The sequence below is a fragment of the Pteropus alecto genome, unplaced genomic scaffold (genome assembly GCF_000325575.1).
Source record: "Pteropus alecto unplaced genomic scaffold, ASM32557v1 scaffold110, whole genome shotgun sequence".
In the NCBI taxonomy this organism is placed as follows: domain Eukaryota; kingdom Metazoa; phylum Chordata; class Mammalia; order Chiroptera; family Pteropodidae; genus Pteropus; species Pteropus alecto.
The window spans coordinates 9872751-9891984 of NW_006431920.1; the positions used below are offsets into that span (position 1 = coordinate 9872751).

The 19234-nt window shown below is 56.2% G+C and overlaps 1 protein-coding gene across 1 annotated transcript in view; it reads right to left on the reverse strand.

Annotated features, from left to right (window-relative positions):
• SPEG (SPEG complex locus) overlaps window positions 1-19234 on the reverse strand; it is a 46875-nt gene that overhangs the window by 13896 nt on the left and 13745 nt on the right. Inside the window, 18 exon segments of the mRNA XM_015585412.2 lie at window positions 23-100; window positions 693-750; window positions 1804-2004; window positions 2132-2228; window positions 2478-2646; window positions 3069-3181; window positions 5327-5502; window positions 5619-5742; window positions 6125-6331; window positions 6914-7018; window positions 7242-7361; window positions 9745-9968; window positions 10075-10264; window positions 10370-10528; window positions 11637-11897; window positions 14391-14566; window positions 15453-15541; window positions 15789-15964. Of these exon segments, the coding sequence (XP_015440898.1) occupies window positions 23-100; window positions 693-750; window positions 1804-2004; window positions 2132-2228; window positions 2478-2646; window positions 3069-3181; window positions 5327-5502; window positions 5619-5742; window positions 6125-6331; window positions 6914-7018; window positions 7242-7361; window positions 9745-9968; window positions 10075-10264; window positions 10370-10528; window positions 11637-11897; window positions 14391-14566; window positions 15453-15541; window positions 15789-15964 (2723 nt within the window).

Below are 19234 nucleotides of genomic sequence, written 5' to 3' on the forward strand. Positions count from 1 at the left end.
CCCACCCCTACCTGCACCTCACCTTGACATCCAGGTGTAACACATGGTTCTGGTGCAGGTAGCAGATTCCCTCTAGCACCTGCCGCATGTAGGCCCGGATCTGTGGAAACAGGTGGCCCAGAGTCCATGGGAGAAGGGTGGGGTATTACATTGATTACCACCAGGGCTGTGGCAAGAGGTCAAGCCATGCCTGGAAAGTGGCCTTCAGATGGCTGGTGGAGGGGGTTGAAACAAATTTGGGGGCTGAGGTCCAGGACTTTCATGTACAGCTACACAGCTCAGGCACAGCATAACTATAGAAGAAAGCCATTTACATTATAATAAATAGAACTGTGCAGTGCACAACGTGTACACCTCTACGTGGCAGGACACCAGTGAGACCTAATGGAGTCTAGGTGGCGCTCCTTCTGGGAGAAATGTTTGAGGAATGTTTACGTGAGAAAGATTAAGAAACAACAGTCAGGAGCCAGGGTGGGTCCGCTGAGATTAACAGAGGACAGTGCAAGTCCCAGGTTGGGGTCTGGTCTGATGGGGGAAGGAGGCTCTGCCGCCGGCCTGACAGTGCTCTTCCCGACTACTCCTGGTCTATTCATGGGCACAGATGGCATGCCCAGGAGCCACCCCTCAGTTCTCAGAGCTCAGGTGGGTGAACGCTAGTGCCCAACCTAACTCCTGCCACCCACTGCCCTCACCTCAGACTCACACACGGTGGGTTTCCTGGCCATTCGCTCCAGCAGCTCCTCTGTGCAGCTAGGTCCTGGATTAAGGAGAATAGTGACCAGTGCCAACCGTCTGGCCCTCCCTGGGCAGTGCCCTCCACCCACAGCTCAAGTCAGATCCCAGCTCAGCACAGGGTTCTCTCCTTCCCCTTAAAGTGTATCTGACACCATTTAGTGACTGTGTCTTCACACTTCCCCATCCTCTGGGTACACAGATGGGACAACCCTGTTTGAACTCTCACTTGGTGTGGGAACTCAGGCAAGCTGCCTAACCTCTCTGAGCCTAGGTTCCTTCAAGTGTAAAATGGAGATATCTCCTCTCGCCCACCCCATGAGGTATTTACAAGGATCAAGTTAGAGTAAAATTTTGTTGACTGTCAATGGAATCTCTTGATTCTATTCAATAGCCTAGAAGGTCTATGACACATAATAATTGGTCATTTTGCTGAGGTTTGGGTATTAACAGTGCAGACTGGGATGCTGCTGTGAAGGACATGGTCACTCTGCTAGAGGGAGTGACAAGCCAACCACCTAGCATCCTTACCACAGAGTGCTTTGTTTAACCATAGCTTTCATGCAAGGCTAAAATCCATTCTTTATGGAAAGAGCCTCCAAATAAAGCCAAGTATTGATGATGTCCAGATATACTGTACTGCATTTCGTGATAAAAATCACATGCCTTTTGCTAGCTGTGTGACTTCAAGTGAGTTACTTAATCTCTCTGCACCTCGGTTTCATCCTCTGTAAAATGGGGATGATAAAATTCCATGAGAATTAAATTAGTTAGTTTTTGTAAAACTTTTAGGCACACATTACGGGCTATGTAAGTTTAAGCTAAAAAAAAATGGACTAAAAAATGTTGTTTTTCCCAGAAGTCTCCAGAGTCCGCTCTGTGAAGTATTTATAAGATTCTTTCAGAACTCCCAATTATAAATGGGCACATTTTGTAACGGCAGTCAGCCCCTCCCAAGTGTCAATGGGACCGCTTTGTAAAGTGTGAAACACACTGCTAATTGGCTGTTACAAGGACCAGTCATTCAGGCCACATGTCCCCCAGACACACAGCCTGTCTGTCCCAGGATACAGCTCAGTGACAATGACCAGTCCCCGACGCCTCTCGAAGGCTTCGTGGAAGTAGAGCACACAGTCATGCTGAAGCCGGGCCAGCAGCCGGGCCTCCCGCCACGCTGATGCCTTTGGCTTGGCCTGGCTGGGGATGAACTTAGCCGCAAACTCCAGGCCAGAGCTACGCTCCACCACACGCCTCAGGTAGGAGAAGGCACCCCTGGGTACATGACACAGGGAGAGGTTGGGATTCAGGCACCACTGCAGCCCTGGCTCTCCACACCCTCCCACCCTCAGACCCAGCTGCTCTTGGCCCCCAGACACCACACCCCCTCCTCGCCCCACACCTGCCAATCTCCTGGTGGATGTCATAAAAGTCACTCAGTCTCCTTCCTCGCTGCTCCTCATCTTCCCCAGCCCCCTCCACCTCCATAGCTGTCTGAGCTGGGGAAGAGACGCTTGGTGTTAGATGGGGAGGGTGAGAGAGGAATGAGGGCAGAAACTGGGACAGGCAGGGCAGGGCAGATGGAGGAGACAGAAGAGCAGCAAGAATGTTAGGGGCCTGGGGGGGGGCGATGCTGGGGCTGGTGGATGTAGGGGGTCAAAGAGCGTACAGCCAGGTGAGTGACTTGGCCAGGGGCTCACTTCCTGGGGGTAAGCACTTTGCCCTTCTCTCCTGGAATTTCAGCCCACCTGAATGCACAGCCAACTCTGCTTTGCAGGAAACTTCTCCAGCCAGGTTCCGGGCTGTGCAGGTATAGACGCCGCCATCCTGGGCCCCCGTGCTGAGCACCACCAGGGAGCACTCTGCCTCCTCATACACGAAGCTCACGTGGCTGCTCTCGGTCAGCAGCACCTCATCCTACAGAGTTGGCTGTCACCTCCAGCCTGGGCCTGGCTTCGCCTCCACCTGGGACCTAGCTTCACCTCCATGCCAGAGACACCATCTCCCTCCTACCTCAGAGCCAGGAACCCCTCAGCCCCAGGGGCCTCGCTTCTCCCGGGACCCAGAATTGGCTCCACCCTTATCTCTCACTAATAGTCCTGCACCCCCCAATTTGTCCCCTGGTTCTTCAAACCCCCACCAGCATCTCCCAGCACCCTGGGTCCCACTTCCTTCTCCCAACTGCACTTTGGGCAACACCTTTGCTCTTCTGTCTGGGTTCCCCTTCTCCCAAAGCCAACGGGACCCCTCCCACATGCTCAGGAAACCCCTCCTCCCTCCTCCCAGGCTCCTGGCCAGCCCCAGGCTAGACTCCCCTGAGGCCTTCATCACCCTCTGACCTTGTACCACATGATGTCCGGCAGTGGTTTCCCCTCAACCACCACAGCAAACCGAGCAGTTTCCCCAGCCTCCACTTCCACGTCCTCCATGATGGACTCAAACCGGGGGGCCTCTGAAACACATAGGGTGGGAGTAGGGAAGGAAGGGGGACAGGATGTTGGAGTCACGAGGGCCTGCCTCCTCAGCCCCTCTCCAACCCCTCCCTCAGCAATTGGCTCATCAGACCCCACCCACCCACCTCCTAGAGCCCCAGCACCTCACCCACTGGGGTTCTCAAACGTGGCCCCTGGGAACACCAGAGTTCCTTGCCTGCACCAAGCGCTCTCCCTGTAAATCCATACGTGATGTTCTCCAAATCTTAGAAAACCTAAGCCAGAAGATGCAGGCTTGCTTTGTTTGACCTTCTCTGTTTATCTGCCAGCTTTCAAATTAGGAGATTTTCACACACAAAAGAAATCTGGCTTTCCTGCCGCTCTTGAAAAATCAGTGCTGGCCAGCCTGAGCCTCTTCCCTCACTGCATTAATGGGCTGCTGAGGAGTGGCTCGATGCTGCCCCCTGTGGGTGATCGCTCTTCTGCACAGTTCCACCGAGGGCTCTGACTTTACAGTCCTGGGCCCTGCAGGCCGCTCCGCCTGTGACCCTGAACAAGTGCACAATGGCATTGCCTTTGTCTTTAAGTTTTATCTCTGAATCTTATTTAAATATTTAAATGGAGATGGCAAGATAGGGTACAATACAATTCTCAGCTTAGTTCTCCCACGTGTGACTGTAATTATATTCTCTACAGATATCATGCGATGATGCTATTTCCTTATAAAGTGGCTTCTAATTCTCATGATGGAATTAAATAAATATTACAAAGTGCTTTGCAGAGGAGCCGGTGACTTCCTGGTGCTCCCCTCCAGAGCATGTTTGAGGATCATGGCTTTTGGGGGAGTGGGAGTGATTGGGCCCTGAGGGAAGAGCAGGGGCACCGGGCAGGGACCACCATCCGCCACAGGTGCACAGCCTGGTTTTACACAGATAAAAGGGGAGGACTTCCTGAGAGTGGAAAAGATGCCAACAGTGGGGCAGACGTGGAGGAAAGGAGCCATTCCACTTGCCCTGCCTGGGGGTGGGGTGTGAGGCACAGTGGGTGAGGGTGTAGATCCAAGCCCCAGGCCTGTTCTAGCCCTGGCTGGCTGGGACACAGTTTCTCTCAGTCACAATCTGTGGCCCCACCCATCCACCATCCACTGCGGAACCAGGTGGCTTCCCCATCTCTTCCTCACACACCCTCCTCTTACTTATCTCTTCCACTGTAAAGACCCCTTCCCTCCCCTCTTGGAATCTGGTTTCTAGCCAGGGTGGGGGAGAGGGGGTTGGGTTCAGGCTCCATGAAGGTCAAAGAACTGGAAGGTTTCAAGTGAACTTCAATAATTTTTTAAAAAGCAACAGAGAATGTACATTTACCCATGATGAGCTTGCCTGTGCTAACTAAAATGTCACTTTCTTTACATTTGGTTGGAATTGAATCTACTCAGCAGGTAACACTGTTTGGCTGGCGCAGGTCCGAAGTTCTGAGTGGCAGTTACATAAGTCTAGACTTAATTAACAAACCGAAAGACAATGACTACTTAACGTATGCTAGGGGTTGAGCAACTACATCTTTGAAGGAGAAATTATAAAAAGGGTCCTCACTACAAAGGCTGGGAAGCTCTGCCCAACAGGCCGTGCAAAGAGCAGTCAGGGTGCCCAGAGCTGGGAGTCTGGTGATAAGACGTGCTCACTTGGGCTTCTTTCTTTTGTAAATCAACTTGCTCTTGTTACATTTGAGGTACTATTTCCTGTCGTGTTTAACACAGGAGGGAAGAGTACCCTCTGGCTCTGGAGTTAGGCATCTGGGCTTGAATCCCAGCTCTTGTACTTATTGTGTGACCTTGGACCTGATACTTGACACTCTCTGAGCCTCAGTTTCTGCATCTGTAAAATGGGGAGAGTAACTGACTTTCATCTCGCAGGGTTGATGTAAATATTAAATGAGGTAATACAGTAAGGTACTTACTTAGCACTGAGCCTAGCACATATTGGTGCTCGATAAATAACTTATTAGTCCTATTACTGTTATTAGTAATACTGGTATTATTATGGCCATTAGATGGAGAGGCCTGAGACGGGAGACCGCAGACTGGCAGGCAGGAGTGTGCCCGTAAGGATGTGAGGAGAGGGCTGTGGGCCTCAGAGGGAAGAGAGGAAAGGAGGCTCGCTGTCACCCACCTGCCAGTGCCAGTGTGACTGAGCAGGCCTGCGTGCCGTGGCGGTTTCGGGCGGTGCAGGTGAGGGCCCCCATGTCCCGGTGGCTCACCCGGCAGATCCGGAGACAGTGCTGGTCGTCATCTGGCTGACTCAACTCATACACACCTGCCCGCGCCTCTAGCAGGGCCCCTCGGCAGCTAAGGGACACATGATATGGTGGTCACCCAGGATCCATCCACAGGGAGGTCAGGCCAGGATGGCCGGAGTTGGACTGCCACTTGCGGAAAGTGGGGCATGCAAAAAGGGGCCCCACCTCCTCCAGACGACCTGGGCCTCCACATGGTTGAAGGTAACGGTGACAGTGGCAGGCTGTCCCTCCACCACATACACGAGGTCTGGCTTGTCCAGCACAGCAGGTGCTTCCTCCAGGGGCGGGCCTGGCAGGAGGAGAACACATGCGCTATGCTGGGCTTGACACCAGATCCCTAGTACCTACCGCTCCTTTAATCCTCCCGGTCACCATGCGAGCTCCATTTTTACAGATGAGGAAGCTGAGGTTCAGAGAGGCTTAGCGATTTGTCTAGAGAACACAGCCAGAAAGTGGCAGAACTTGTCTGACTCCAGAGCCTCAGCCTCACCCATTGTGAGTACTGCTTTCAGGAGTGAGAAGCAAGCACTCTGACAGTCAAGGTCACGCTCGGCCATGCTGTTCCTGTCATAGCTCTCATGTCCAGACCAGCCCCTGAGCCTCCATCATGGGGACCCAGTTTCCCAGTTAAGCAGCTCCAACCCCCGCCTCATAAGATCACCCAGGCTCACCGTGCTCCAGCAGTTGCACAGGCTCAGAGGGGGGCGAGGGTTTGCTGCTGCTCTTGATGGTGGCGCTGAGGACCCGGAAGATGTGGTGGACCCCCTTACGCAACCCTGTGGCAGACCACCCAGGCTCCCGCAGGCCCGTGGCCAGAGCTGTCCACTGGTCCGAGCCCAGCACCTGGTGCTGCACAGTGTAGGTCAGGGCGTCCGGGTCTGGTAGGGAGGCAGCTGCTAGAGGTGGGCATTGCTGGGGTGCCCCCACCCCCTTTCAGCTGGCTCAGGACCCAGGAACTCATCATTAGTCTGCTCTGAGGACTGGCCTCAGTTTCTCTTGTTGCTTCTGCCTGACCCCAGTATGCTCTTGCCCAACCACTAGCCTGGCCAGACTGAGAGCCAACAAGGTGCCAGGCATGGGGTCCAGTTATAGGCATGGAGGGAGCTTGACTTGTATCCCAATTCCCTGCTACTATCTGAGGGGGGGAAACTGAGGCACGGAGCAGGGAGAGATTATGGACAGGAAAAAAGAGCATATTCCCAGGATCATGACACAAGCACCCAATTCCTCTAAGAGGAGGAGAGAGGAATCCTGACCTGGAGCAAGGGCTTCATCTGCCATGGAGAGGAGACAGGCAAGGCAGCTCCTGGCCATGCCCCCAGCACTCCGTTTCCTCCCATCACTCCCCATATGCTTCCCTGGCCCTTGCCCTCCCTTCTTGGCTCCCTTGGCACCCCTGACTGAGCCTGCCCTGTCCACACCCCCATCCCTACCCACAGCCCTGCGCGGTCCTGACCCACCGATGGCCATGTCCAGACTCCTGGGGGGGTTCCATGTGAGGGTGATCATCCTCCCAGTCACAGCTACCACCTGCGGGGCACCGTCTGGGGGGCCTGGAATCACATCTGAAAGCCACAGGTCAAGCATCTGCTGGGTCCTTTAGGGCCCAATGGCTCTGCGGGATTGCCATGCCTCAGAGAAGTGGGCTGGGGGTGGGGGGCAGACACAGGGCTGGGGCAAGGCCGGATGGCTCCCCAGGGGACCAAAGGGAGGCAGCCTTCACCCAGCCCCTGGGTAGGCCAGAGGCTAGGCTGTGCATGCAATCGGCCAGTAAGGTGCTTGCCTCACCTGTGACATATAGGTGGGCATAGCAGGCCGCTTTGCCCAGCTTGTTGGCGATGACACTCTTGTAGACACCGGCATGCTGAAGTCCCACAGCAGGGAACACCAAGCGATGGACATCCCTGTCTGGGAGGGGGGAGGGACAGTGACACTGGGCCTGAGCTGGGATACTTTGTGGGGTGGGCCCATGCCACCCTGGACCTGGCCCGTCACTCCCAACCACTCAGGGAAGAGGCGAGGGGGAAAGGATGGGCCAACAAGCAGGAAGTGCGTCCATCGTGTGGCAAACCCTAGATCCAGGCTGCCAGGTCTACACCTGCAGCCCTGGCCCCTCTTGCTTATTCCTTCTGTACTTCAGGCCCAGCAACTTCTTACTTTCCTCTCACACTGGTTCACCCTCTGCAGCCTGTTGACTGCCCCTCTTCTCCAAACCTCCTGGGCTGGGGGAGCGTGTCAAACCTCTGTGTCAACGTTCTGGCAAAGCTTTGTTCCTAAGGCCCTTCCTTCAGTCCCCTCTTCTCGAACCCCATGGCCTCTGGAGGTCCCACTGCCAGCACAGACCCCACGAAAGCCCTCCGCCATGCAGCCCACACTCTGCCGACGGCACTGCCTGCTGTCTCGCAACCTGGAAACTTTAAAGATACCTTCTGCATCTGGGGGCAGCCAAAGCCCTCATCCTAAATGCCCATCTGGCCATGCCTCCTGCTAGTCCTCCACATTTGACCCCGACAAGCCAGCCACCAGAGTCCCAGCTCCAAGTCTTTGCTCAAAAAATTCCTCCTTTCTGGAACATTCTTCTCTTACTAATTCTCTCTTCTTCAAGATGCAGTTCAAGTGAGCACCAGCTTGGGAAGCCTTCTCTGCCATGCCTGGGGAGCCCCTCTTCACCCACATCCCTGATTCCCTCCTCAGGCCTTCCAGCAGAATCTGATGTCTTACATGTGGTAAGTACCAAATATGCTGCATTATAAATCACAATGAGAGTTGTCTGCTCTGTGTCCAGACTATGCCAGCTACTTGACATGCATTTTTCTCCCATAATCCTTTCAACGACCCTGCAAAATTATCCTCATTTCACCAATGAGGTCAGAGACATTAATGGACTTGTCCAAGGTCATACAGCCCATAAAAATGCTATGGCCTGAACTTAGTCCCCTTTGAATCCAAAGCTCTTTTCCCTGTGCTCCTTGAATGATGATAAGAGAGCCGTCTCCAACAGGGACGTGAAGGAAAAGAGGCCTGCACTAACCTCCTTCATGTCAGGACTGTCCCCAAACACCCCTCTCTTCTCTTAGTGGTGGTTATCTCCACATGGGACAGTCACCTATTCATTTATCTCTGCTGATACTATTTATAAAGGAAGAGAAACCAAGGGCTGCCAGTGACCCCAGATATAGAAGAGACACTCAGATCCTGAGACACCCATCCAAGGCCTCAAGCAGATGGAGAGATTGGAGCCTGTGGGCTGAGCAAAGATCGCCGCTGCGGGAGAGGGCTAAGAGGGTGCGGCGCGTCAGAGCCACGGTGGCGGCGCTGGAGATGTGTCACGGGCGACAGGAGGCAATATGGTTAGGAGGTGGAAGCCAGAGTCAGATATCTGGTCCTTGCCTGCCTTTGAGCAAGTCCCTGTCTCTCTGTAAGCCTCAGTTTTCCCATCTGTAAATAGGAATAATAGTACTGGTCTCCTAGGCTTGCGGTAAGGAAGATGAGATCACCCAGGCCCGGCCTTGAGCACTCAGAGCCTGGCACTCAAAAAGCAGGTGAGTTTTGTCACACTGCAGCTGTAAAAGGAGGTCATCACAGGGCACAAGGTGGCACTGTCTGATGGAGGATAGGGAGAACTTCCCACAGGAGACTCGGATTCCCTCAAGGGTGGAAGTGAGGCACTCCCATGACACACACCCTAGACTGAGAGGACACAGTCCCAAAAACATTCCTCTATATGTTCCTCCGGCTCTTTCTTCATTCACTATTTGTTAGCGACCATAACCAAGCATCCTTTCGGTGCCAGACATTACCCACCCCGGCCTTTTCACTGAAGGCGTGAGCAGCACTGTTTCATGACAAGGATGACAAAGGTGGCAAAAACAACAACAGCAATAATCATAAGGCTTAATATATACTGACCACTTGCTACTGGCCAGTCCCTGCTCTAAGTGCTTTATATGTATTCCCTAATTTAATTATCATAATGAGCCTATTATAGATGAAGAAACTGAGGCACAGAGGAGCTCTGTAACTTGCTCACAGTCGACAGCAGGGTATACTACCTGTCCAGTGAGTGTCAACAGAGCCACTGAGGCCAGAGTGGTGACTCAGCAGATGGGTGCTGTGTGGGCTTGAGGAGGAGACAATGGGCTCATAGCCCCTTTGGGCTCCCCTCTCCCAGGCACCCCCACCGTTGACCAGGCTAGAAAAGGAAGGCCCAAGAGAGGGGGGAAGGGAGGGCACAGCAAGCAAAGAGGGTGCTGGAGAGGACACTGCCTAGGGTCCCTTCCTAGACACATACACTGCGTCATGCGCCGGTCATCGCTGCTCTGGATACGGTGGCCATTGTGGAACCAGCTGATGGTCGGGTAGGGCAGGCCAGTCACCTGGCACTCCAGCATGGCCTCCTTGGCCAGTCCCACCTCCAGGTCCTGCAGTGGCCGCAGGAAGTCGGGCATGGACAGCCGCTCCAGCTCACCCTGCTCCGGCTCCTCAGGGATAGATGGCATCTTCTCCAGCTTCGAGCTGTAAAAACCACATGGCTAACCAGAGTCCCAGAGCCGCACCTCCCACCACAGGGCTGAGGCCCCACAGAGGCAGCTCCGGCAGCACCGGGGCCCCCAGGTGGTACCTGGGCCCAGTGGCAGCCGTCCGAGGCTCCTCTACATAGAGCTGGGCAGAGCAGTGGGCCTGGCCGTGGGTGTTGGCGGCACTGACCGCGTAGAGCCCCTCGTCCTCACTGCCCACATGGGCAATGTGCAGTGAGTGCAGACCCCCATCCTGCCGCAGCCGCAAGTTCTCACTCTCCTCCACGGTGTGGCCTGTGGGACGGACAGCGGGGACAGGGACGCAGAGCAGACTCAGCAAGGGGCCCTGCTCTCTGGCCTTTGGGAGTCCCCCAACGTCCGCAGGGTGGAGGGCCATACCAAAATGAGTCCAGGTCACAGACGGGGGCGGGGTGCCACTGATCTTGCAGTCGAAGCGGGCCGCGCGGCCTTCCAGCACCTCCACATCCTCCAGCAGCCGCGTGAACAGGGGGGCCAGTGAAGGCCGCACAGTCAGCCGGGCGCTGCAGGTCAGCTCATCTGGGGAGAGGGATCAGCACTGGGGCAAGAAAGGTCATGGAACTCCAGGCACCCCAACCTGCAGGCCCTGCCCTCATGCTGGGCGGAAAAGGGGAGCTAGGCCAGGAGCTGGAGCCAGGACAGAGCCCAGCAAGGTCCCTGGGCACCGTAGCGAGACAGTGGGCAAGCTCCAAAGCCTGGGCCTTCTCAGGAATACGGAGGTCCGCAAGGATGGCAGCAGGCTGCCGCGTTGGCTAGGGAGACGATGGGTGTCCAGGGCCCCAGCCTGGCTCTCTCCTCTTCACCTCACTTTGCCTACCCAGGATGATGCTCAGCTCAACTCGAAGAGAAGGGCCTAGAAGCCAAGCCCCTTCCTTCCCCCACATCCCTTTCTCCTACTTTTTAAATTCTCCTCTGTGCCTGGGCTGTGCCCGTGCTCCCTCCCACACCCTGTAGACCCAGAGCAGATGCACCTTTACCCTCCCTCTACCACCCACAGAGAATCTTCTGGGAGCAGTGACAGCCCCTTACGCAGACCTGGTCCTTTCTAGCTTACAAAGCCCCTCCAGTGTCATTTGAGGTGCTCATCACCAAAACCTGGTGAGGCATTGTCTCCACTCTTTCAATGAGGACAGGGACCAGGTCAGAGATGTCATTAATAATAATAATGGCTGACATTTATTAGGTGGCACCCTTCGCCATGCGGTGTGCTTTGTCTTTACATTCATTATCTCATTAATCCTGCTGATTCCCTACAAGCTAGGCATTATTATGATCCCTTTTTACAGATGAATAGTCTAAGCTCAGAGAGATGAAATAACTTGTCTAAAGTCACATGGCTGGTACATAGCAGGGCAAGAATTGGAACCCACATCCAGGTTTGTCTGCCACACCTCAGCAGACAGGCTCCTAACAGGAACAGCTAACACTGGCATAGAAGGGCTTTTGTGCCAGGTGCTGCTTCAAGAGCTGATTTTACCCAGGCAGGTGCGCCACACCATCTCCCACCCACTGCTCTTCCCCCAGGAGATGAGCCTATCTTATTCCGCACCCAGCTCCTTCACCCCCAGCCCTCTCCCTCCAGTTCTTGGATACCCATGGCTGCCCTAGGGCCCGAGTGGACGGTTACCTTTGGCCGTACTGAGCTTGCAGGTGTAGACGCCACTGTCGTCCTCATGCACAGAGGTGAGCAGCAGCTTGCATTTCCGGCCATCGAAATGCATCTTGCATTTGAGCAGCGCGGGCTGCAGCAGGCGGCCGCGGCACAGCCAGTCCACCTCCACGTCGGCAGGACCCGCCACCAGGCACTCAAACAGCGCCATCTCCCCGGCCCCTACGTCCACGTCCTGCAGTGGGGCCAGCACGGCCAGGGACCGGCTTTCAGGGTGTGCTGGGAGAAGCGGCCATGGGGGGCACGCACGGAGCAGAGACACACGGGGCGAGGGAGACACACACACGCACACACAGAGGGACAGACAGACACAGAGAGAGAGATGCATTTTGTTCCTCTGGAGACAGGGAAAGCCCGCCCACCTAGCCATCCAGGATAGCAAAGAGGTCCCAGGCCCGGCTTCAGGATGGCAACCCAATCTGGGCCAGGGATGGGTAATTCAGGGGAAGTGGAAGGCATCAAGGACAGGGAGACTGAGAGCCATATAGGGGCAGAGACGGCGGTGGGGGAAAAAAAAGAAAAAAAAAAACACAGCACACCAGCTGGGTACAAACTGGACTTTATTTGAGCTAAGAAACAGGTATTTCTGAGTATCTCTACACCCACTGCAGCAGGACCCCACTGCTGCACCAAGTCTGGCTAACTCCCTTAATCCCAGACAGAGCTTCCCTGGCCCTGACAGTGAACGAGGGAGCCCCACATGGGCCCGAAACCTGCTATGGCCAGGACTCTGCCAGGCCTCATTAGCGCAAGACCCAGGGGCCTCTGGCTTTTAGTCTCTTGTGAAATAGGATGTTGTGCCATTTGAAACCTGTTTCTGGAATGGTCAGTGCCCCGTCCCCCTTTATGAGCCCCTTGTCAACAACCTCCTGCCCCTCTGGGCCCCTCCAGTCTATGAATGACATGCCCTGTATCTCCCCCTTTGCCTCACCCCTGGCCAGCTTGGAGGCATCCTTCCCTGACTGTCACAGACACACAGACAGACAGACAGAGAGACAGACAGGGCCTGTAGCAGCGGTAGCACATGCGCTCGCTGGGTGCTCCCCTGTGGGGAGAGTCTGGGGGGGGTCTTGATACCCCTCATGGCCACCCCTTCTTGGCACTCAGTCCATGTGGGGGCTCCCAGCCTGCCCAGCCATATGTCCACTTGGGGAAGGAGGGTCCGCAGGGGCCCATGGCTATTCCAGGATGCTGCACGGGGAAGGAAGGGGAGGGGAGGGGAGGCTGGAACAGGGTCCAGGCCGGCAGGGTCTGTGGGCAGGAGGCAGTGAAACACAGCGAGGTCCGAGAGGTGCCTGAGACAGGGGCGCGGCTCGGAGGGTAGCGGGGGGAGCGCAGGTGGCCCCGAGCTCACTCGCCTGTGTACAGACAAAAACCTCAGTCAGCAAGCGGCAGGTTAGTGCAGCACACGCACACGCACGCACACGCACACGCACGCCCTCCTGGCTAGGACCCCCCTGCATGGACAGCTGCCTCTGAAACTGCCCGAGTGGCACTGCAACAATGTCCAGCTCCCCTGTGAGCAGCCCTGGGGCGGGGGGTAGGCAGCCGACCAGAGGCCGGGTCTCTGGGATTCCTGGGCAGGTAGAGGCCCTCGGCAACCAGGAAGGAGGCATTCGCAGGCATCAGGAGCACCCCAAAGCCTGGGAGATGTTGGGAGGAATCCCAAAGAGAAAAAAGCACTGAGACTTGGGTTAACACAGAGAAGCAAGGCAGAGCCAGACCCTAGAGGGGTAGGAGCAGGCCAGGCGATGGGGACTGCGTTGTGATTGGTGGGTGGGAGAAGGGAGGTGGTTACTGAAGAACTGAGAGACTGAGGAGCTGGCGACCCCAGGAACAGGAGGCACAGGGCCAGGTAACCGAGGCAGGCAGGGCTCAGCAGAGGTGCCCATGACTATTAGGGTCCAGGCTCCAGCAGGGGTCTGGGGGAATCCTGGAAGCTCTCAAAGCTGGCCTCTGCCAGGAAGGGAGGGACGATGGCTGAGTGTGGAGCTGAGGAGGAGGTCCCAGCTCTGAACTGCCCCCAAGGAAAGGGAGATGGAAGGAGAGGCAAACGCCCAGCCCTTGGCAGGAAAAGCACCAGCCCTGGAGGGCAGGCAGCCTGGCTAGGGAGGCCATCCCCATGGCCTGAAAGGCCCCCTGCCCTTGTGCCCCAATCCTTCTCACATTTCACAGCTCTGCTTACCCAGGCACTCCTGGGGTCCCCGTGATGCTCCATGCCTAAGTCACCCCAAGGGCCCCTCCGGACGGGTCCAACTATCAGACTCTCCCCACTGCCACCCCCCAACCACAATAGCTCTGCACAGCAATGGGGTGGGTAGGAGGCCAAAGGGCAAAGGGAACAAGGGAGTGGATGCGAGGGAGAGGTCTGGGAAGGGCAGGGTGACAGAGGCTTAGAAGAGTGTGGGGAGAGGACGATCAGCGGCAGGAAGCAAGGTCTCTGGCTGGCATCGGGCAGTCACGATTGAGCATGGGGAAGGCAGCACTGTGTAGTAAGCTGAGGACTGAGCAATTTGCTGTGTGGCTTTGGGCAAGTCATTTCCCCTCCCTAGGCCTCAGTTTACTCATCTACAGTATAAGCAGCTAAACGTGGGGATCTCTAAGGCCCTTTCAGTTCTGGCATCCTGTAACAGGTTGTGTGGAAGTTGATAACTGGGCAGGAACACAGCCAGCGCCAGGTTGGGGAGTTCATGGGAAGTGTGAGGTACTCACCTCGGACCTCCAGACGGGCCTCACACTGCCGAGCGCCATACTCGTTAACCGCTTTGCAAGTGTAGAAGCCAGCATCGCCGCGCTCAGCAGCCAGGATCCGAAGCCGGCACAGCCCACCCTCTGCCTCCTCCGCGAAGCGCCGCTGGTCGGGACGCACGGGCTGGCGGTTTCTCAGCCTGTCGGAGGGGCAAGGACTCAGGCCCAGGGCCCAGGGTCTTTCCCTGAACATGCAGGGAAATGGGGGTACAGAGCCAAGCAGGCCTCTCCTCCCCCCACCCCCCGCCCATCACCTGTCCCCTCCCCAGATCTGTCCTACTGACCGCAGGCACCCCTTAATTACAGGGTTAGGTCTTCATCCTGACTCTGCCATCCCGCTTCTGCCAGGAACTTCCAGACCATGTCTGCCCACCTGGAGCTCTACTTTCTAGGAACTTAGCTGCACTTAGAGTAGTGCCATGCTATTCAGCTCTTAATAGCTCTTAAATTTCCCCATGTCTTATTTTTACTTATTTGTAATGAACAGCAGCTTTTCTACTTCCCAAAAGGGATGTGAAATAACTAAAAATTTTAAGATATCACAATGGGGATAAGACAATTAAAATTGAACTCTAGAACCCAAACCAATAATAAACGAAGTGAACTAATCAAAGCTCCAGGCACTTGAGATGTAGCACTGCAGATGAGGCCTGCATCTAACCCTGGGCTCAGGCAGCTCAGAAACAAATGGTTCGGTTGGGGTCTAGCACAGGGCTGGATGTAGGGCAGGCCTCAAAAATCACGCTGTCGTCAACAGACGGGGGTGAAGATGGGCAGCCTTCTTCAGGAGTGAGATGGTTCCAGGCCATTCATCCCAAGTGAACAGACAGGAGATCATTTGTTACCCAGACCCCGCCCCAGAGCGGGAAGCCCCAAATGGGTCCTGAACCATAGGCAGGGATGTGGTACTCTGCAGATACTGGGGGAGTCCACAAAAGACCCACTCCCCTCCACTCAGAGCCAGGCCTCACAGCCCAGCCTGGAGCGGGGGGAGCTGGCAGGTGGTAGTCAGTGGCTGCTACTCACCAGGACACCACCGGCTTGGGCTCCCCCTGCACACGGATGCTCATGGTGACATCTTGGCCTTCTCTTACTGACTGGTCCATAAGTGAGACCTGAAGGGGAACCCCAAAGTGTCAGGGGAGATAGCCAGGGCCCAGCTTTGGCTCCTGGGGGCTGGGGGATCTGGGACAGAGGCCTCTTCCATCCCAGTATGACTGAGGCTGGCTCTGGGTAAGAGAGGTTAATGGGGCTGGGCTTTAGGCCATGCTGGAGCCTGGTGTGGCCCTAAGAACAAAGGGCCACATGACAGAATGGGGGTGCACAGAGGGTAGGGGCTGGGGCTGGCCTCAGGGGCCTGACCTTAAAGGTGGGGGGTGCCTTGGAGCCAGTGTCAGAAGCCTGGTGGTTCTGGCTGGGACTGAGCTTCATGGTGGGGGTTCGGGGCCAGGTCTCCCCAGGCTCTGGAAATTCCTCTGGGGGGCTCAGGTACTCCTCGTCAGAGGTGATGGGGCTGCTGAAAGGGGATGTGGACCCACCTAGAGGAGAGACAGAAGAGAGATAGTGGCACAGGGCAAGATGCTGCAGGAGGAAGCGGGCAGAGAGACTGAGAGAGCTAGATGGATCAGCCTAGGGCTCAAGGACCTGATAAGGTCTGGAACTCACAGAATCCAGGAGCTGAGGTAGCTGACTTCACTTCCCAGGGCTCCCACTTGCTTGTTGTGTGACCTTGCCAGATGTTTCCTGTCCCTGGGCCCCTAAATCCTGCTCTGCCACAGACTCTCCCAAGACTGACCCTGCCGATCCTCCTGAGTGGGGGCACCATAGGAAATGGCCTGCGACCAAGGATTCGGGCAGCAGAGGGGCCGCTCCTGGGCCTTGTGGGAGACTTGGAATTCCACTGGAGCCAGGAACCCACGTTCCTGGCACTGAATCACAGGCTCCTAATGCAGGTGGTTCATGTTTCTGGACCCCAGAGAGGCACAGCCAGGACACCCATTCCTTGGGTGAGCTGGGCCTGCTGCAGGGGAACACACACCTCAGACAAGCCCCATCCCGACCTCAGTGCCAGGACCAATGAGGTGGCACTATCCAGCCTGCCCTTCCCCCTCTCCCTTCTCAGCTTCCTGCCCCAGATACCCCAGGGGCACCTGTTGGCCCCAGCCCTAGACCATGAACCCTAAAACTCTCAAGAGATGGGAAAGCAGTTTGAGTCATCCGCAGAGAAAGGCAGCCCAGCCTGAGGAAGAGAAGGGGGCACCAGTATGGCTTTGGGGGAGGGGTGTCCCCAGGGCCCTGACGCCCTCCCTTGCAACTGGCCAGGGGCCCAGCCTCACTGAACTGGCTCCTAGCCGATTGCCAAATACAGACATGAATCCACCACAGCCCCCTGGCCCCTCCTCCCAGTTCTCCCACCCCAAGCCCCTCTGGCCCGGCCCCCCACAGGGTTGCACCCCAACTCACCTTGAGACTCTGCACATGGACCCCAGCCTGCGCCTGTCCCGAAGGCTCTGCCCTGGCACCAGGCCCTCCTGCTGCCTGCCCACTACCCACCCCGCCCGGCTCCCCAGGGAGCAGGAGCCCAGCCTCCCAGCCCCACTCACTCACTGACCCTGCTTAGGCTCTGCAGAGGCCCTGGGGGAGGGGAAGGAGCCTGAGGAGGGGAAGGAGGAGGTGGGGGCTGGCCTAGTGGGGACAGGCTGGGTGGCAGGCAGGCAGCTGGCTGGGAAGGTGGTGCCTGCTGAGACCACAAGCAGCCTGGGCCTGGAGTGGAGGCGGGGGGGAGAGGGGAGGGACAGAGCCCAGCCTGGCTGTATTTAGCCACCCTGCTCATTCCCAAGCAGCAGGATCTGCCTTTTCTCTCCTTACAGCTTCTGGACCCTGACAAGCACAAAACTCCCTCAGTGGCACCTCCATTCAAAGTGCTGGGGCCTCAGTCCCCAGGGGAAGATGGGGGAGGCACTGAAGCATCCAAGACACTTGCACTGACCCATTCCTTCTAGCATGCGCACCAGAGAAGGTACAGATGGCAAATGGCCCCAAGGATGCCCCTTGCTCTGACCAAACTATCGAGATCCCTAACAAGCCTCAAATACCACAGAGCCAAGCCACGCTCTATTTCTTCTGGTGCTGAGAACTAGAGAACTGTCAGGACCTTTAGCCTCCTTCCTAGAGAAGCCCCCCTCAACCCGAGGAGGCCCAGAATCCCATCTCTGCCTCCTCATCCTGCCATGGCAGGTTTGGCCCAGCAGCCACCCCAGGGCATTGGGCCTTCGCCCAATACTCTCCCTACACTCGTTACCAGTTGGCAATTGTTCCTCACCCCGTCAGCCCCACCAGGGCCAACAGTCAGGATGCGGCGGCTGCTTCCCCCAATGACCCCTCACAATTAGCACCCATCTGTATTTGGATTGGAGAAGGGGCTTGGAGACAGAGCAGGAAAGTAGGGGAGCTGTACAGAGGTCACATGTCCTTCTCCCTCCTCCTATCACCCCTGCCCAGGGCCACATTCCCAAGCTATGACCTGTGTTTCCCAGCATTGCCAGAGAAGAAGGAGGGGGGAGGGACTGGCAGAGGAGGGGGACCCACCATTCAGGCTGGCTGTCTTGAGGTGGGGGTGGGGAAGGAAGTCAGAATGGCAATTGGTGAGCATGTGCTCACAGCTTGGCAACTAGCTGATGCTGAGATCACAGGCATGGCCTCTGGAGGTGTGTGCCTCCTCCCTTCTATGGAGCCTGGTGACCTCCAGGGTCACCTCCAGGTTGGACAGCGCTAAAGCTACTCACACAGCCCAGGGAAAGACAGCAGAGATCAAAGCAGATGGGCAAAGTTTGCAGGGAGCCTCAGAGACCCCTAGTGGTGGCTCGCGGAACAGCACCCTGAGGACATCCAGTGACCCAGCAAATCAGGGTCCTCAAAAGAGGGGCCTGTCAGAGCAGCCTAGGCAGGAGGCTCAGGATACATGGGAGGCAGAACCAGGCCTCTTTGAAACAAGGCCATGGTCCCCATCTCTCTGTACCCCCAAAACTGTGTGGACAAAGAGGCTGATCAGGGGTCTCTGTCTCCGGGGCCCAGAGCCTCCAGGGTTCCACCAGGCTCTAGTGCCACCCCACTTTTATCCCAGCCCTGCTCCACCCATAAACCCAGCTCTCACTGTAGGAAACATAGTTACATCAGCAAGGGAGAGGGGAGCAGGTGCGCCCCAAACCTAAGATGCACATATGTCCACCATGTAGGTGCTGCTCCCACACAACCCGCCACCCAAACATGCTGATTCTGCACACGTGCCTGGTTCTTCAACACTGCTCTCAGGTCAGACTCACTTGATGAAAATATTGGCATTGGGAGCCCTCCCTCCCCAGATGAGTACGTCCAGCTCAATACCAGTCCCAATACCCCCTGAGGTGTCCTCACAATAGATACAGTCACAGCTACGTACATGAAAGGCATCATACAAGGCCCTCTACGTCAAGGCTTCTCAGAATGGTCCCTGAAACACCCACATCAGGACCACCTGGGAGCCTGTTTAACCTAGAAATTCCTGGGCCTTACTCTCACATAGAAAAAGGTAATTTCCTAAAACAGAGGTCAGGAAACTGCATTTTTAAAAAAGCATCCAGGTGATTCTTATGCACATGAAAGTTTAGGGACCCCGATAATCCTCATGGGAGGAGGATAACCCTAAGAGGTGATATCACTGAGTTCCATCTCACTCAGCTACCAAGCTTCAGGGCAGGGCTCTGAACCTCGGAGGTCTGACTCTACAGCCCATGTGCTTCCCAGTGTACCACCTGGCCTCCTACCTGGAG